General features: G+C 35.8%; 1 protein-coding gene and 1 pseudogene across 10 annotated transcripts in view; one reads left to right on the forward strand and one right to left on the reverse strand.

The window, feature by feature from the left end:
- The window catches only part of HFM1 (helicase for meiosis 1), a 96,276-nt gene that overhangs the window by 49,095 nt on the left and 27,568 nt on the right, over positions 1 to 19,613 (forward strand). For 9 of the 10 annotated variants that reach the window (XR_008418672.1, XR_002071286.2, XM_019414142.2 and 6 more), the window contains 5 exons: positions 779 to 864; positions 1,754 to 1,837; positions 1,994 to 2,151; positions 3,567 to 3,670; positions 4,275 to 4,421. Coding sequence is in view for 8 of the 10 variants with exons in the window: in XM_019414142.2 (XP_019269687.2) it covers positions 779 to 864; positions 1,754 to 1,837; positions 1,994 to 2,151; positions 3,567 to 3,670; positions 4,275 to 4,421 (579 nt within the window). In the remaining 2 variants the exon portion in view is untranslated. The remainder of the gene's footprint in view (positions 1 to 778; positions 865 to 1,753; positions 1,838 to 1,993; positions 2,152 to 3,566; positions 3,671 to 4,274; positions 4,422 to 19,613) is intronic. The other variant, XM_019414148.2, reaches the window with a different exon arrangement.
- LOC109246265 (homeobox protein NANOG-like) lies at positions 12,116 to 13,046 on the reverse strand (annotated as a pseudogene).

The following is a 19,613-nucleotide window of genomic DNA, read 5'->3' on the forward strand; positions in this document are numbered from 1 at the left end:
GGTAGGAAATTAATTAGAGGGATAGGTAGACTGTGGTCAAGTCAGATAGGTAAGGGATTTTGGCCATGGTAGGAAATTTTCACTTTATTCTAAATGTAATGAAATTTTAGACAGAAGAATAAAGTTATCTGATTTCAGTACAGAAACAGAGAACTCTTTCTAAGATACAAATGTTCAGATGGGGCAGCTGGGTGGCTCAGTCGGTTAAGCATCCCAACTTCGGCTCAGGTCATGATCTCACAGTTGGTGAGTTAGAACCCCACATCGGACTCTGCTGTCAGCATAGAGCCCACTTTGGATCCTCTGTCTCCCTCTGCTCCTTCCTCATTCTCTCTCTCCCTCTCTCCTTCCCTCTCTCTCTCTCTCTCTCAAAAATAAACATTAAAAAAATGCTCAGAGAACGATAGCTTTATGAAGCAATATTCCCATCCATGAATCATGTTTTTTTCAAACATGAGTATAACAATAGGAATCTCTTGGTACTTGGTCTGTGGATGACATATGATAAAAATAAGGGTTGAGTCATCATGTGGACTAGAGTTCCTTTTCTATAAAATGAATACATGTTTTATTTTAGTTTGAAAAAATAAATACGTACAATTGAGTAAATGTCACAGCCCAGTTAATCTAACTGAAAACTTAAAAAAAAAAACTTTAAAAATTAGTTCTTATTCTAGATCTTTTAAAATATTTTTTTTTTACTATTGTTGAAAACTTAAGTATAGATTTAGTTTAAAATGGATTGTTTAAAAACTGCTATTTGACTAATTTTCCACAGGTATAACATTGTCAAATGCAATGGTAAATGCGGGTTTGACCTCCTTTAAAAAAATAGAAGAAACAGATGCAAGGGAGCTTGAACTGGTATTTAATATTCACTTATTACTAATGTTACGTGAATTTTATCTGAATTTTAAAGCCTACCTTTTATTTATTTTTATGTTATATTATTTTTTTAAATTTACATCCAAATTAGTTAGCATATAGTGCAACAATGATTTCAGGAGTAGATTCCTTAGTGCCTCTTACCCATTAGCCCATTCCCCCCCACACCCCCTCCAGTAACTCTCTGTTTGTTCTCCATATTTATGAGTCTCTTATGTTTTGTCCCCCTCCCTGTTTTATATTATTTTTGTTTCCCTTCTCTTATGTTCATCTGTTTTGTCTCTTGAAGTCCTCATATGAGTGAAGTCATATGATATTTGTCTTTCTCTGACTGACTAATTTCACTTAGCATAATACCCTCCAGTTCCATCCACCTAGTTGCAAATGGCAAGATTTCATTCTTTTTGATTGCCAAGTAATACTCCATTGTATATATATACTACATCTTTATCCATTCATCCATCGATGGACATTTGGGCTCTTTCCATACTTTGGCTATTGTTGATAGTGCTGCTGTAAACATTGGGGTGCATGTGTCCCTTTGAAACAGCACACCTGTATTCCTTGGATAAATATCTAGTAGTGCAGTTACTGGGTCGTAGGGTAGTTCTATTTTTAGTTTTTTGAGGAAACTGCATACTGTTTTCCAGAGTGGCTGTACCAGCTTTCATTCCCATAAAGCCTACCTTTTATATCTTTATTTCTTCTAATCTTTTTTATCTTTATTTCTTCTAAAAAATACTTTCTTTCTTGTGGTCATAAGTTATTTAAAGTTTTGGATAATAAGCATTATTAAAACTATTGACTATATTTTACTAAAAGAACTTCTGGTGTTGTGGTGAGAATATAATGATATAAATGTTTTTAGATTTTAAATAGACACCCTCCTTTTGGAACGCAAATAAAAGAAACAGTGATGTATCTACCAAAATATGAACTTGAAGTGGAACAGGTAAATATTTTGGTTTTGTTTGTTTGTTTTTGTTGTTTTTTAGGTATTTTCATTGTCTTTTCAGGAATAAATCTACCTCTAGCTGACTTGGAACTGAATATGAGCAGTAAGGTTATTTTTAACACTTTTTATTCCTATCTTTTTTTTTTTTTTAAGATTGCAAGATATAATGATACCATGGCAGAAATATTAGTGACCATTATATTAAGAAACTTTAAACAGCTACAAACTAAAAGAACAGCGCCAGATTCTCACTATGTTACCTTAATCATAGGTGATGCAGATAATCAACTGGTTTTCAAGCACAAAATTATGTAAGTGTATAATTTCTATTTGATTTTATTTTTAAGTGTATACTATTAAAATAAAAATTCTGAGAAAGTAATAAAATCACTGGCGGATCAATTAAATTACATTTTCCTTACACTGTAGTAGGGTTGTTTCTCCACTTGTCCTTTAAAGAAGTTATTAACTCTGGGTTCGTTGTTAGTACTCAAATGAATAAAGTGTGAAACCTATCACCATGGTTTGAAACAAGTGAATAAATGACCATTAGGGGTGGCTGTAGTCCATTGTTGCTGAACTTTCTTACTTTGTTGCTTTTCTCCATTCATGACTTTACTACTCTGATTATCTTTCTCCTACTCCTTTAAGATACATCTTCTATTTCCAAATTAAAATGTAACAACCTACTGTAGCTCCACTGTAGGATCCAGGCAACCGGATCAAATATGTAAAGGAGGTACCTTCATGCTAGTTGTCTAGCATGCCATTCTGTAATTCTTACATCAGCCTTTTTTCTAATACTGTTATTTTCTCCCAGGATGTCATAAGCAAACTCTAAGGATATCAGTTATAGCTATAGCTAATAGTTTTGAGCACTTAGTAGGTTCAGGTATTGAATTATTTAATCTTTATATAGATAGGTGCTATCATTATCTACATTTAATAGAGAAGGAAATTGAGACTAAGAGAGTTTAATTAATTTGTCCAAGGGCATATAGATAGTTTATAGCAAAGTCTAGATTTGAGCCTAAGCATTCTGAGTCCAGAGGCTGTGTTCCTAATTATATTGATTTACTTATAAGTTCAGGAATGGCATTGACTCTGAAATGGGAAACTCCTCATTGTTGCCAGAGTACTGGAGGATACCATCCTGAAATGTTCTATGCAAGATTCCTATAGGAATTACAGTGTCTGATAGGATATCCCTTTCACTGTTAACTACTCTCCTGCAACTAGCCATGGCACATTTGTAGAGAATATGTCATTATACAAATCTTTGTTCTCTGTGAAAATTAAATCTGATTATAGTCTTGACTATTTAAGGCTAAAATAAGTTCAGTCACAATATTGGTTGCTGGTTTGTGATGTTACTGGATATGAGCTATTTTATATTAATTTTAAAGATACTAAAGTTCTCACAAATTTATGTAACCTGTGTATAGCCATTTAAAAGTGGTAGTGATTTAGGGGCAAGCTCTTGTGTGGTTGACAGCAACTATGTGTTCAGGTGGGCCTGAAATGAGGCAATGCAGTTTGGAATCAGCTGTTTGGTCAATGGTTGTGGCATCTCCATTGACACCCCATTTCTCCCCTCAGAATTTGCAGCAAGTGATTTTCAGTATTGACTTTAGTTTACTATGAGATAGGACTTATCTAAGGGTCAATAATATTATTTCATTTAGTATTTGGATCACTATTTAAATGATAAATTACTCTTTTTCAGGGATTCTGTTTTGCTAAAAGCTGGAAATTGGACTAAAAAGATTGATGTGAGGAGAGCTTTTAAATCTGAAGATCTTAGCATAAATCTAATTAGTTCTGAATATGGTAAGTTCATCGAAGTAATGAACACATGAATGTAAAGCATGTGATAGCATTTAAAAATTATTTCTTTCATGCTGAAACAGAAAAACAATTTAAATGATATTGTGTAAAAATAATTCATTTAAATACTATGAATAATTTTAAGGGAAGTTGCATGTATTTAGAGATATAAAAGGTAGCGTGGACTAAGATAACAAAATTAAAATTTTATTTGTTCATTTATAGGTATTTTAATTTCCAAGATAAATTTTGAACTTGTAGGAACTTTGATTTTTATTTTTATGATGATAGATGTATAAATTTCATTATATTTTTAATGCCTTTTTTTAAACATTTTTACTTCCTGGACTTGTTGGCTCTTTCATTTCAAAAGGTATAGAAATGGGTGATGAGTATTAAGGAGGGCACTTGTTCTGATGAGCACTATGGGTCATATGTAAGTGTGTAAATTCTACACCTGAAACTAATATTACACTGTATGTTACCTAACTAGAATTTAAATACAAACTTGAAACCAACTCACCAACAAATAACAACAAATAGATGCTCTCATGGCTAGATTTATACAACTTAAATTAGTACTTGTATACTTTTTTCCTTTTTCCAGTTGGACTTGATATACAGCAGAAATTTACAGTCTTTTACTTAGGACCTAAGAGGTTTGGAAATCAAATAATTATGCAAAAAAAATCAGAAACAGAGATTTCCCATTCTAAACATTCAAATAGATCTACTATAACAGGATCCAATAAAGGTAAATAGCTATATTTATTCTTGTTTTGCCTTAAAGCAAAGTTATGGCTAGGGAGGAGTATCAGTGTTACAGTTCTGTTCCATTCAGATGTGGATACTCTGGAATTAGATGTTTAAGCTTCATAATAATTGAGTTAATAATATATAGCAGGAATTCTTTCTTATAATTAATATTTGTCATATTGGAGTGATATTTGTAGCACAAATTATTTGGCTAGTTTTTTGATATACAGTGCCTCTTTTTTATACCCACTATATTGTTATAGCCATTGTTGGGGGAGAGCAAGTGATTTACAAAACTGTAGATTTGATGAGGTAAACCAGATGACAGTAAACTTAAAAATTTTTATTATGGGACATTTCAACTATGCACAAAAGTAAACAGACACGTATAATGAACCTTTATATGCTCATCACCCACCTTAAACAATGATCAACTCATGGCTTATATTGTCTATACCTCTCTTTAGTTTTCCCCTTCTATAGTTTGAAGAAAATCAGGTATCTTATCATATCCTCTGTAAATGTCTTAGTATATATTTGTAAATGGTAAGGATTTAAGAACAATTATCTCATAAGTGCAGCTTCATCATCTTAATACTATCTAGATATACCAGATTGGCTCCTGAATCCTTTTGGTCTGTCCCTAGTACTTTTGAGAGCTTCCTTAATGTGTGGGATGCTATGATATTCCAGGCTTATCATGTATATTTCTAGCCCCAAATCTGTAATAAGCCTTTTCTCCAAGGATCCTTGGTTTCTTTTAGTGATAAATATGTTTCCAAGATCACAGTCTGTGGGCTAGAGGAGCTCATTGCTATTATGTGATCTTTATCTCTTGGCTTTTTTTTTTCATGCACAGAATTAGGAAATATGTGATTTTTGTTTGTGTTTAGAGATAAAATACATAAGTAACCCATGCTTAAATGTCTAAGTCAAATTCAGGGCTATAGGGTTTATCCTTAAATGCAATTATTAGCATATCCTTCTTGCCATGCTGAGAAATTTGCTTCTCAGTGACTCCAGAAATGATGGAATGTCACTCATTTTCTTTATTCCACATTATACACACAACAAATAGTCTCAGAATAACAAACCAAACTACCATTCTTAATATAATTGTTAAAAATAGCTTAAAATTTTTGTGGAGATATTTTTGTTCTTAGAATATAACTCACTAGGCATGTATAATCAAATTACTGTGTTTTAAGTTACTTGGAATAGATCTGTATGTGGCTGTGCCACTAACTGGATACATTTTGTTTTGATTTTATTTATTAAAAAAATTTTTTTAATGTTAATTTTTTTGAGAGAGGGAGAAAGTGTGCTCAAGCAGGTTAGGGGCAGAGAGAGGGGGACACAGGATCCAAAGCAGGCTCTGTGCTGATGGCAGTGAGCCTGATGTGGGGCTTGAACCCGGGAACTGTGAGATCATGACCTGAGCCGAAGTTGGATGCTTAACCAACTGAAGTCACTGAGGTGCCCTTGTTTTATTTTATATTTTATGTTTTTAGAATAACTGTTAGGAATTTTCTTTTATAGTAATGTAAAGCATTTACATGGTTCTATAGTTAAATCTATAAAGCAAAAACTGAATGTTGTTAACTGGAGGCATCCAGTTCACTGCTTTGGCACAGTAAGGGGAGCAATTAATAGGTACTGGGAATGTGAGAGCAATGGCTCCTACCAAAGTAACCTAAACAACTATGCTTTCTGAATAGTATTGGTAGTTATGATAAATAGTAACTGCAGAGAGGGGCACCTGGGTGGTTTAGTCGGTTAGGTTTCTGACTTTGGCTCCGGTCATGATCTCACAGTTCATGGGTTCCAGCCCCACACACTGGGCTCTGTGCTGACAGCTCAGAGCCTGGAGCCTGCTTCAGATTCTGTGTCTCCCTCTGTCTCTGCTCTTCTGCTGCTCACACTCTGTCTCTCTCTGTCTCTCAAAACTGAATAAATGTTAAAAAAATTATTTAAAAAAAAAGCAGAAGTGAATGAAATATAGAATGCAAATGTGCAGCAGAAAAATCAACAAAGCTAAGATTTGGTTCTTTGAAAAGAATAAATTTAAGAAGCCCTTATCAAGACTGATAAAGAAATAAATATGAATTAACAATATTAGGAATGAAAAGGGGGATACCATTACAGGCATCAAAAAGTTAAAGATATTATGAATAAATTTATACCAATAAGTCTGACATAATTTGGGTAAAAATGAATAAATCCTTGTGAAGCAAAACTTACCCCTCACTAAAAATAGAAAATTTGAGTAGTCTGATACTTGTAATGAAATTTAAGCAATTGAAAATCTTTCAACAAAGAAATCCTAAGGGTCAGATGATTTCACTGGTAAATTTCTGCAAACATTTAGGAAAAAATATCAAACTTACCCAAACTTATTCAGAGAATAGAAAAGAAAGAATATTTTCTAATGTTTTAATTTTTTAAAGCAAGTCCAACATGGTCTTTATTTCAAAACCTGGCAAGGACATTAAAAAAAAGGGGGAAATTATTCACCAATCTTTCTCATGGATGTACATCCAAAAGTTCTTAACAAAATATTAGCAAGTTGAATCCAACCATATATTTTAAAAGCATAATATAGCACTATTAAGTATGGCTTATTCCATGTATGCAAGAGTATCTTAGCATTCAAAGATGGATCAGTGTATTTCACTACATTAACTGGCAAAAAACAAAACAGAACAAAACAAAAAACCCCCAACCAACCATGTGGTCTTGACAGAGATCAGAAAAGTTTGACAAAAATTCAGTGCTCATTTTTATTAAAAAATATATACATGCAACAAATGTCATACACAGTAGTGAAATAGTTTAAAATGTTTCCTATTTAGATGGAGAATGATACAAGAGTGTTCTCTATTACAATTTCCATTTAACATTGTGCTAGAAGTTCTGCTCAGTACAGTTATATAATAAAAAAATAAAAATGGCAAGGATTGGGAAGAAATAAATAAGCTGTCATTACTTGAAAGCAACATGATTATGTATCTAGAAAATCCAAAAGACTAGAGACACACTGTTAGAATTAACATGGAAGTTTAGAAATACACTGGATACAGAGTCAATATTTAAAAAACCTGTGCAATAGCATTAAAAAGAATAAATTATTTAAGAATACATTTAATAAAATTAAGATATGAACAGAAACTACAAAACACCATTGAGAGAAGTTAAAAAAGACCTAAATATATGGAAAGATATCCCATGTTCATGGATTGGAAGTCTTAATATTGTTAAGATGGCAACATTTTCCAAATTCACAGATTCAGTGCCATCTCTGTCAAAATCCCAGCTGTGCTTTTGGAAGAAATTCATAAGCTGGTTTTAAAATTCATATGGGAATGTAAGGGTCCAAATTAGCCAATCAGTCTTGAAAAAAAAAAAGAGAACTCATAATTCCTGGTTTCAAAGTTTATTTATGTGTTTTGAGAGAGAAAGCAAGAGAGCACAACCACAGAATGGGCAGAGAGAGAGGGAGAGAGAGAATCCCAACCAGGCTCCACACTGTCGGGACAGAGCCCAACATGGGCTTGAACCCATGAACCATGAGATCATAATGAGCTGAAATTGAGAGTCAGATGCTTAACAGACTAAGCCACCCACACACATTCTTTGTTTTTTAAAGTTTGTTTATTTTGAGAGAGAAAGCGAGGGAGCAAAAGCAGCAGAAGGGCAGAGAAAGAGGAAGAGAGAGAATCGCAAGCAGGCTCCACACTGTCAGCACAGAGCCCACATAATTCCTGATTTCAAAACTTATTACAAAGCTATGGTAATCAAGACAATGTGGGACTGGCATAATAATGGACACAGATTAATGAAATATAATTAAGAGTACAGAAATAAACCCATACATCAGTGGTCAACTGATTTTGGACAAAGATGTCAAACCATTCAAGGGGGAAAGAATAGGCTTTCAACAAATAGGGCTAGGCAACTTGATATTCAATTGCATTAATTATATCGTAATTACTTTATATCATTTACAGTATTACTTCATACCATAAATACTTCATACCATATATAAAAATTAACTCAAAATGGGTGAAAAACCTGAAAGTAAGAGTTAAAATTGTGAAACTCATAGAAGAAAACATAGGTTTGTATCTTCATGACCTTGGATTAGGCAGTGGTTTCTTAGATATGATACATGAAGCTCAAGCCACTAAAAAGATGAATTGGACTTTATCAAGATTAAAAACATTTTTGCTTCAAATAATACTATCAAAAAAGTGGAAAGTCAATCTAAAGAATGGGAGAAAAATATTTGCAAATTATATCTGATTGCAAATTATGTATAGACTAGTATCTACTATATATACAGAAGTCTTATAACTCAACAATAAAAAAGCAAATAGCCAAATTCAAACAGGTCAAAATATGTGAATAGGTATTTGTGCAAGGAAGAGCTACAAATGGCTAACACACACATGAAAAATTGCTCAACATCATTAGTCAATATGGAAATGCAAATCACAACCACAGTGTGATACTACTTCCCACCTACTTTAGTCAAAAAGGTGGACAATTAAAAAAAAAAAGGCAGACAAAAATAAGTGTTGATGAGGATGTGGAGATATTGAAACCCTCATAACACTGTGAGTGGGAATGTAAACTTGTGCAGCTGCTTTGGAAGACAGTTTGCCAGTTCCTCCAGAAGTTAAACATAGAATTACCATGTGACCCAGCAATTCCTTTTCTGGGTTTATAATTCCGAAAGAATTGAGAACATAGAAAAACTAGTACATGAATGTTATAGCAACATTATTCATAATAGCCAAAAAGTAGAAACAACTGAATGTTCATCAACTGATGAATGGATAAGTAAACTGTATTAGAACTATATAAGGGGATATTCAGCCATAAAAAAGAATAAACTGATGCAAGGATGAATGCTAAAACACTATGCCAATGAGAGAAGCCATTCAAAAAATATCAGATAGTGTTAGATTCCATTTATATGAAAAGTCTAGAATAAATAAATCTATAAAGATAGGAAGCAGATTAGTTGCAGAGGGTGGGGTAGGAAGAAATAAGGAGTAACTACTAATAGGTATGTGATTTTTTTTAAAGTGATAATGTTCTGAACTTAGATACTGATAATGGTATACAACCTTGGGAATATACTAAAAACCTACTGGATTGTACACCTTAAAAGGGTGGATTTATAGTATGAATTATATTTCAACTAAAAAATTTGAAAAATTATTACCATATACCAGCAAACAAAAAAGAGATAGAAATCATAATTTTAAAAATACCATTTATAGCATCAGAAATCAGTTTAAGAAAGACAATTTAGAATTAGAGCTGCACAAAGATAGTATAAACTCAGAGCTGTCAGTTGGCCATCCTTTACCACATGCAGGATCACAGACAGCTGGACTATGGAAGAGAAGACTAAAGTAGAGATACAGAGAGATGCAAAGGTAAAAATGCCAGAGCTGGGTTTCTGATGACTTTCAGTTTCTTGGTTTCAGTCCCTTCTGATGCCTAGCTGAATTGCTGCTTTGGATTCTGTGACGTATCTATGTTCATGTAACACATTTCCCCCACTCACCAGCTGTTTTTATTTAAAATAGCTTGAATTGTTTGTTACTTACAATGTAGTGAGAAGTTGGAATGTTTACTATACTTCCTGCTAGCTTGAGCCTTTTTAAAAAAATTTTTTTATTTATTTTTGAGAGAGAGAGAGAGACAGGTCATGAGCGGGGGAGGAGCAGAGAGAGAAGGAGACACAGAATCCAAAGCAGGCTCCAGGCTCTGAACTGTCAACATAGAGCCCAACTCGGGGCTCAGACTCACAAACTGTGAGATCATGACCTGACCTGAAGTCGGATGCTTAACCGACTGAGCCACCCAGGTGCCCCAAGCATGAGCCTTTTATGAGGGCAAAAGTTCCCCACATATTTAGAACAATCCTGTGGAAAACAGATAAAAGATGCTTCCTATCATACAAATAATGTTTTATTACACACACTCACTTACACATGCACCCTTCACATACACATACACATAACCATCCCAAATCTTATGAACATTCCAATTATAGTAAACCCTTGATTTGTGCACATAATTCTTTCTGGAAACATGCTTGTAATCCCAAGTACTTGTATATCAAAGCAAATTTCCCCATAAGAAATAATGGAAACTCAGATGATTCATCCCACCACCCAAAAATAGTCATATAAAAATGATTACAATGCTATAATATAATACAAAATAATAAAGAAAATACAAAATATAAAGAAAAATAAACAACCTGCACTTAACCTCTGAAAACCTTCATGGCTGGTGTGAGGGAGGAGAGAGAGGAAGGTTTTTGTGTAGGATGACTTTCACTGTCACTAATGAAATCATTGCTGTCTGTTGGCTCAATGGAATCTTTTTCTTTTCCTGCAATTTTAACAAGGAACCTATCCAATGACACTTACTTTTGCCTCCTTCTGAGGAGGAAATGTGACATTGTGTTGTCGTTAAACAGATTCATTGCTCGCACTGATACAACCTTAGGGGGTGCTTTTCTGTAAAATTTTGTACTGCTTACCACATTTTACACATCTCTCTAGTCTCATTTTAAGTGAGGGATTCTCTGCCTTTTCTCCTCCCTCTTTGCAGATGAGATGCACATGTAGACCCTCTTATAAAATCTTGGAATTTCGGCCACTTGCATACCTCATTTGTACTTCTCGATGATTTCCTACAACTGTAATCATCTCCTTCTCACTGCCTTTCTTTTCAACCTTTATCTGCATGGGGGCCATTGTATACGCTCACACAGATGTTGACTACAGTACAGTATTAACAAATCACTGATTCCTGCCAAACAGTGCACCTGAGACTGAGCATCTGAGCATGGGAGATGATCACCCACAATCCCGCAGAGAGAGAAAGAGAGAACCATTGGCTCAGTTGTGATCATGCGACATTCAGTGTCACGTACTACTCATATTGCAAGACATTGCTCATTTATCAAGTTAAAATTTATTAGAAATCTTTGCTTGTCTTGTGGAACACTCGCAGAACAAGTTACAGTCAAAGGTTCTGCATATAAAAATAGAAGTATGCACCTTAATTTACATAATATAGTTAAAAATTATTTTCCTGCTTCCTGTAAGTCTTTGAAAGCATTCTTTTCTTTTTTTTTTTTTAAGATAAAGTGGGTATTTATTTTTACTTAAACCTATAAACCACCAGCCAGACTGGCCCTATTATCATGATACATTAAAATATAAAACAGCTTTCTACAAATACTGGTTGTAATGAACAGGTTAGGAGTTGGGGCAGAGAAAATCAGTGACACACATTATAACTTAACCCTCCACCATTAACAACTGAGGTTGTTAACAAGCCTCACAATCTCAGAAAATACAAATAATCCTTCATCACATGTCTCTGTATTTTTACTTTCTATTCTTGAGGTTAAATTCTGGAGCCTAAAGATATCCAAATTAGTATTATATCTAGTTATCTATAGCCAGAAACATCTTTTAGCATGTTGTCCATAGCAGCCAAAGCTATGGAATCCTCTTTGATTAGACTCCAACCGTACTCCCTTGATTGACAGAATAAGCATAACGAAAAACAATATCAAGGCAGAGATACTGGACCCTAAAAGACAAATCCTAGGAGAAGTAATATAGCCACCACCCAAATGGAGATTGGCTAATATACTCATCCTCTCGCATCTTCAGGCTGTAGGTTCAGAGGTATTTGGGAATAAATCTATTATTTGCTGAACATTAAAATACTTAGTGGTTTGCTGTATTACACTATGGCTTTCCTGAGCAGTTTCTAAGATGGACTACAAATTGCTGACAGAATTTTGCTAGAACTGGATCTGGGGCTGCAAGGATTCCTCTCCACAGTCATGCAGCTGGTTGTTCCAGGCCTGGTCATTCCAGGCTTGGGGGCACCATGTCTGACTGTTTCAGGAATGGTTGCTCCACGACTGGCCGTTCCAGGTCTGGTTGCTCCATATTGGAAGGTTTCCAGAAGTGTTCATCAGGTATCCCTGGTGATAGGAATAGAAGCCTGGGTATTCTGGAGTTGCAGAGCTGTTCTGAATCACACTGTTATTATTATCTGGACAGTTGTTTTTCTGCCACCTCTTACATTTCATTCTCTGGTTCTAGAACCAGATCTTAACCTGCTTATAGCTAAGGTTCACAATGTTGGAAAGTTCTTGCATCTGCTGGAGATTGAGATATTTCTGTCTCTGAAATCTATCATTGAGTACATATAGCTGGGTCTGAGAGAAGATGGTTCTTATCTTCTGTTTCTTGCCCTGACCTGGATCTTCCTTCTTCACCGTGATCTCTGCAAAAGTGGGTAGCACTTTTACTCTGGGACTGGTGGAAGAACCTGGGTTGTCCTGAATAAGCAGATCCATGGAGGAAGGAAGAAGGGAGACAGTCTCCGGGGGAGGGGGGGAGGGAGGGTCTCAGCAGATGACATTTGCAAGGATGCATAATTTTCTTCAGGCCCATAAATCTCAGGCATAATTTTCTTCAGGCCCATAAATCTCAGGCATTGGAGAAGACTCCCTAGAATTGGGGGCTTCGGGGCAAGGCAGGCATTGGGGCTGAACTGGATCCATGCTCATATTGCTGAGCTGAGGGTAGAGAAGAAAAAAAAGAGGGAGATACAGGCTTATGTATCTAGATGGAAGAACTTAAAGAAATCTGAAGATCTCCAGATATGAGAGTATCAGGAAAGACAGGATGAAGTGGCATCACCACTGAAGTAGCCAAGCGCCACCCAACCCAATTTAGCAAAAACCCAAAAGCATTCTTTTAGCAGTAGTTTCTCATATATAGTTACAGTCCAATAGATAACTCTTTTGTTAAAGGAAAAATAATTTTGCTATTTTTAAGATATAGCAATGTGAAAAATACACTTTTTGGTTTTAAAAAGTTTTAAATATTTTCAGGTCAATTCTTTTTTTTAAATGCTTATTTAGAGAGTGTGCATGCAAGCATGCACTTGTGTGGGAGTGGGAGAGGGGTAATGGGAGAGGGAGAGAGAGAGAACCCCAAGCAGGCTCCAGACCCATTGCAGAGCAGAACCCGACTCAGGGCTCAATCTCACAACCAGGAGATCTTGACCTGATCACAATCCACAGTTGGATGCTTAAGCGACTAAGCCACCTAGGCGCCCCAGGTCAATTCTTAATATACGAGGTTTAAGCATTTAAACTTCTTCTTCTTTAAATAGATTCATAATAAGAAGTATGGACTTTGTTTAATTTGAAGAAAATTGATTTGACACTAATAAATTCATTTGCATTTACTATGCCATTCTGAGTTGAAAATTTAATATATTTGAAAAATGCAAGGATAAAACAAATGCCTGAGCACTGAAAGTATGCAGATTTAAATGCTAGTCAAAATGCATTTAGTTGTTCTTTATACCTTTTGGTGTATAAATACATTAAATTGCAAAACCAAGGACTCCAATTCATAGTGTTAACCTTTTCCTGATAAATAACAAGATGATAGTATAAGATTTGACAAAAAATTAAGAGGAGATGTTCTCATTTAAAAAGTGAAGTCATAAAGTACATAAATCTGCTTAGCATAAATCAGAAACTGCAAAAGTCAAAGTAATATTCTTTTAGAAATACTAACTTCAGTAGCTTAGGCACAGACCACTTATTAAATTTATAATTAGGATGTGAAGCTAAGTGCATCAGGGATTATGTGCCTACTATTATCAGTTTTCCTTAAGATTTTTTTTTCAAGCAACTAACCCTTGCCCCACCAACCCTTATTGATCTCTTAAAGTCATTTTATTTTATTTTTTAACTTTTTTAAAAACTTTTATTTATTATTCAGAGACAGAGACAGAGCATGAGCATGGAAGGGGCAGAGAGAGAGGGAGACACAGAGTCGGAAGCAGGCTCCAGGCTCTGAACTATCAGCACAGAGCCCAACGCAGGGCTCAAACCCATGAACTGTGAGATCATGACCTGAGCCGAAGTTGGATGCTTAACCGACAGCCACCCAGGCGCCCTGTCTTAAAGTCATTTTAAATATTTTCCTTAAATACTGTTCTAGTTGACATTAATAAATTTATGTTTTAAATAAATTTATTTTACTTTAAATACTTAGAATTAGAGGTTTAAAAACATGTAAATTCATATGTGACAAATCTGTGAAAATGTATGTATTTCAGATTATTATAGTGATGGAGTTATGGGTCTCTTTAAATTATATCTGAGTACAGCATAGGTCAGTTTTCTTTGAGAACCTAATTAATTTTTCCAATTATCAATCTCTGTAAGCTTAAGTTTATATTTGCTAACAAGACAAATTCAGACAATTCTCAGGATATGGGAGGTGGGGTGGGGATGGGGGAGCACTTACAGTTTCTAAGTACCATTTCTAACAGAAATAAAGTTTTTCTCCCTTAGATAATTAACATCCATGTGCTAATATTCTATAAAGAAATTTGTATACAGTCCTTATTCCTGACAAGATTTGCCAACTCTGCCTTGAATTTTTTGGGATTCTCCAGAATCTCTAAAATTCAGCTCCCAAATGGTGGTTTTTAACCACTGGGAGTAAATATGTGTAGTCATTTTGCACCATCTTGTGGTGACATTTAGAAATACATCTATTAGGAGTCCTTGGATTAAGAGACGAAAGCAGTTCCTTATCCCTTATTGCAAAACAACAAGCTATAAGGCACTTCCTCTTACTTTTCCCATCTCCAGCTCCTTCTATTCCTAAAAAAAAATTTTTGTTAACATTTATTCATCTTTGAGAGAGACAGAGCGTGAGCAAGGGAGGGGCAGAGAGAGGGAGACACAATCAGAAGCAGGCTCCAGGCTCTGAGCTGTCAGCACAGAGCCCTGATGTGGGGCTTGAACTCATGAACTATGAGATCATGACCTGAGCTGAAGTCGGACGCTCAACTGACTGAGCCACCCAGGTGCCCCTTCTGTTTCTTTACTAAATAAATTAAATGCATTATTTGGGGAAGAACTAAGGTAGCTAGTATAACTAGGGAGGCAGATTGGTTGAGAGATAAGGCTCTGGAATTAAACTACCTTAGTTAGAATCTCAGATTTGATATTTATTATCTGGGTAGTCTTGAACATATTACTTAATCTATGTATGAACTACTTTTCTCATCTGTGAAATGGAGATATAATAGGACTGCCTTATAGGCAGATAACTAAAGATGAGACATTTGAGGAAAATCTGGAGTAAATGAAAGAAAGCCCAAAATAAGTAAACCAAAAATGGATAAAAGAACAGGATAATTCAGGAATGTAATAAAACATCATATGAACAAATTAGTAACATCAGAGAAATTAAAGATTTAATTGCAAACATGAAACAGAATAGGATGCCATGGGGAGGGAGGGAGAACAATTAGAAAATAACAGTGAACACAGGGAAGTAAACCAGAAGATAAAGTCAGTATGATCTAAATGAAAGCAAAAAGATGAGACAGAAAGTGTAGGAGATAAAGGGAAATATAAGAGTCTGATAGCTGACTAATAACTGTTCCAGAAAGAACGAACAAATCAGAAATAATTTATGAAAATTTCCTACACTTGGAGATATAAATCTGCAGATCAAAAAGGCTTACTCAGTGCTAGTTAGGATAAATGAAAGAATATCTACGAAGGGGGAATAATTGCAACATTTTAGAACATCATGGATAAATCATAAATACTTCCAGGGAACAAAAATTGAAATTTTATTAATCTTTATCAGCAGCACTGGATGGTAGAAAATTTAATAGACTTAAAAATCCAGGGGGAAATGATTTTCAACCCTGTGTTCTATACCCAGCCAAACTAGTAAGTGTGAATCCTTAATACATTCAAGGATTTGGAATGTTTAACTCATAAACATCTTTTCCAAAGCAGTTGCTTGACGATGAGCACAAGCAGTTAACCAAGCAGTTAACCAAGAAAGAAAAAGTCAAAGAGGGGTGCCTGGGTAGCTCAGTCAGTTAGGCGTCCAACTCTTGATCTCGGCTCAGGTCATGATCTCATGTCTTGTGGGTTCGAGCCCTGCATCGGGCTCTGCCCTGATGGCATGGACCTTGCTTGAGATTCTCTCTCTCCTCTCTGCCCCTCACCTGCTTTTGCTCTCTCTCTCTCTCTCTCTCTCTCTCAAAATAAACTTAAAAAAAAGTTAAAGAGTCCAAGAATATTGGATTCAGTCAAGAAGCTAAATGAAAGGAAGTTCCTGGATGACAACTATAGGACAGGCCTAGATTGCATTAGGAGGAAGATTTAAGGCTCAAGGAAGGAGGTATCTATGAGGGGGAGAATAAATGGCTGGTGTTTCCATGTATTTGTCTTTGTCTTTAAAATATCAAATACACTTAAAAAAAAAAAACTTTAGCTATTGCTAGACTAAAAGGCAGTAAAACTTGAGAGAAAACAATGTGCTGCTTAAGAAAGAAAAGCATTTCACTTGGTTCTGTATTAAAAATATTTTTACTTTCTGTATAGCTCTTAAATCAGTCCATTCTGACTCTACTACTACCACCACTCTAGATTGAGTTACCATCATTTTTTTTTCCTTTTGCCTAGACTCCTATGGTAGCCTTTTTTCAAAATGCAGATTCAATTGTGTCCCTTCCTAGGTTGAAGCTTTGTAGTAACTCCCCATAGGTCTTAGAATAAAAGATCCAAATCATTAACATCCCTACAAGGTTCCATACTGGGACGTGTTCGGTCAGTTCCTAAGCAGCAGTAGGGTGGCAGCCGCTAGGTAATCTCACCCCACCTCCATAGAATTGCCTGGTAAGGACATAAGAAACCTAAATGGATCTAGGTAGTGTATTATTTACATAGACATCAAAACAAGATCATAATGTTCTCAAGTGCTTACATTCCTAACCCCACAGGATAACACTGAACTGGAAGGACCAGATGACAGAAATGGTGGTTTGCTTTATTTTTGAGACATCAACCATAGGCTGCACCTGTACCTTGCAAGACGCAAGGTTGAAAGTCCAGTGCCTTAGTGGAACCAGAGGTGGATGGGAAACTGCTTCATGGCAGTCTCATGAAGATATGGAGCCTCTTGCAAGCTAAGGAGACAGATGAGAAATGGTTTTTAACACCTCCTTACAAGACTGCCTATCTAGAAATATCCCAAAGAGGATCAGAAGGCATTCTGAAAATGATTGAGTCTTACCTATGTGGCCTATGTGGAGACCTGGAATTGCCAGGGTACCATGGTAGAACCATTCTCCTACAAATATAGCCTGACCTTTCTCCACTAATCTCATTTTGTGTACTCTCTCTTAGATGCTAAGCATCAGCCACACTGACCTTTCAATTTCTATGATATGCCATGCTTTCCCTTGTCATAGGGCTTTTGCATATGCCATCCTCTCTGCCTGAAGTACTCTTTCTCCTACCTCTGCCTTCTTAACTCCCATTCTTTTTTTTAATCCTCAACGCAGTTGTTGCTTCTTAGGAAAGCCTTCCAAGACATCCCCTAACCAGAACAGTGCCTCCTGTCGTCATATAGCATTGTGTCCCTCTCCTTCATAGCACTCTGAACAATTTTAATTTTATAGTTACTTGTATAATCTTTAAGTAATGATAGTAAAGATAGTACATACTCTAATACATTAGTTTATCACTTAATTTAAAAATGCTTTCAGAGGCGCCTGGGTGGCTCAGTCAGTTAAGTGGCTGACTTCAGCTCAGGTCATTATCTCATGGTTCATGAGTTTGAGCCCCACATTGGGCTCTATGCTGACAGCCCAGAGCTTGGAGTCTGCTTCTGATTGTGTTTGTCTCTCTCTGCTTCTTCCCAACTCGCGCTTGCGCTCTCTCTCAAAAAAATGAATAAACGTTTAAGGGGCGCCTGGGTGGCTCGGTCGGTTGAGGGTCTGACTTTGGCTCAGGTCATGAACTCACAGTTTGTGAGTTCAAGCCCTGCGTCGGGCTCTGTGCTGACAGCTCAGAGCCTGGAGCCTGCTTCCTCTCTCTCTGCCCCTCCCCCACTCATGCTGTGTGTGTGTGTCTCTCTCTCTCTCTCTCTCTATCAAAAATAAACAAACATTAAAAAAAATTTTTTAATGAATAAACGTTTAAAAACTTAAAATGCTTTCATATACTTAATTTCATTTTATCTTTTTATCTCTGAGATGAACAAAACAGGTATTATTTTTAATCTGTTTTTTACAGATAAGAGCCTATATTAAGACTCATGTTTTCTATTTATTTATGTATTTATTTATTTATTTATTTGTATATTTATTTATTTAAAAGTAGGCCACACCCAACATGAGGCTTGAACTAATGACCCTGAGATTGTAAGTTGCATGCTCTATTGACTGAACTTGTCACACACCCCCCAAACTCATGTTTTCTTACTTTAGTTTAGGGTACCCTGTACTTCACCACTGTGTTTTTTGTGTAAATACATTTCATGTAAGGCAGCATGCTGTGAGCCAGAGGGACAAAGAAAATGCTGGAGGGGCTCAAAAGGAGGGAGAAATCACTTCAGATGGAGTGATAAGGATAGATCATGATAAAAGTGCCATTTAAGTTGGCCTTGAAAGTTGATAAACCTCTGATGGATGAAGAAGTGAGGGGCTTCTAAGACGAGGTAATATCAAAGGTACAATCATAGAAAGTCTTGAGACTGTTTGAATAATGGCAAGTGAATGTGTTCTGATGAATTAGGGTTAATATGGGTGCCAGAAAGGGAGGCTAGAATTACATTGTGGAAGACTTTAAATATGGAATTAATTTTGTTGGCAGCAGGAAGTAACTAACATTTCTAAGTGGGCAAATGATCTGATCAGAGTTGAACTTTAGGAGGACTAATTAAACAACAGCGTGGAGAATAAATTGTAGCTTGGTAGGACTAGACAAGGAGACCAGGTGACTGAGAGATGAAATTATGAAGGGGGGAGGGGGGGCAAAACTTCTAACCAGTAAGCCATGGCATATCTTGCAGAATATAATATTGAAACCTCCAACCAAAGACCACTGGGAATACACGTATATTTGAGGAAAGTTGATTAAGTATTTTTAAACTTGCTATAGCAAAAGAGCACAGCTGTGGCAGAGCTGTGGGTTATCTCAGGGAGTTGAGAGGAGCTTATTTATAGGATTTCAGCTTGTGCTGGTGATTCTTGGGAGAGTTTAGGGAGAGCAGAGGTCAATTGTACATTGGAT

This window comes from Panthera pardus, unplaced genomic scaffold (assembly GCF_024362965.1).
Source record: "Panthera pardus isolate Hobbes unplaced genomic scaffold, ASM2436296v1 HiC_scaffold_11, whole genome shotgun sequence".
Taxonomy (NCBI): domain Eukaryota; kingdom Metazoa; phylum Chordata; class Mammalia; order Carnivora; family Felidae; genus Panthera; species Panthera pardus.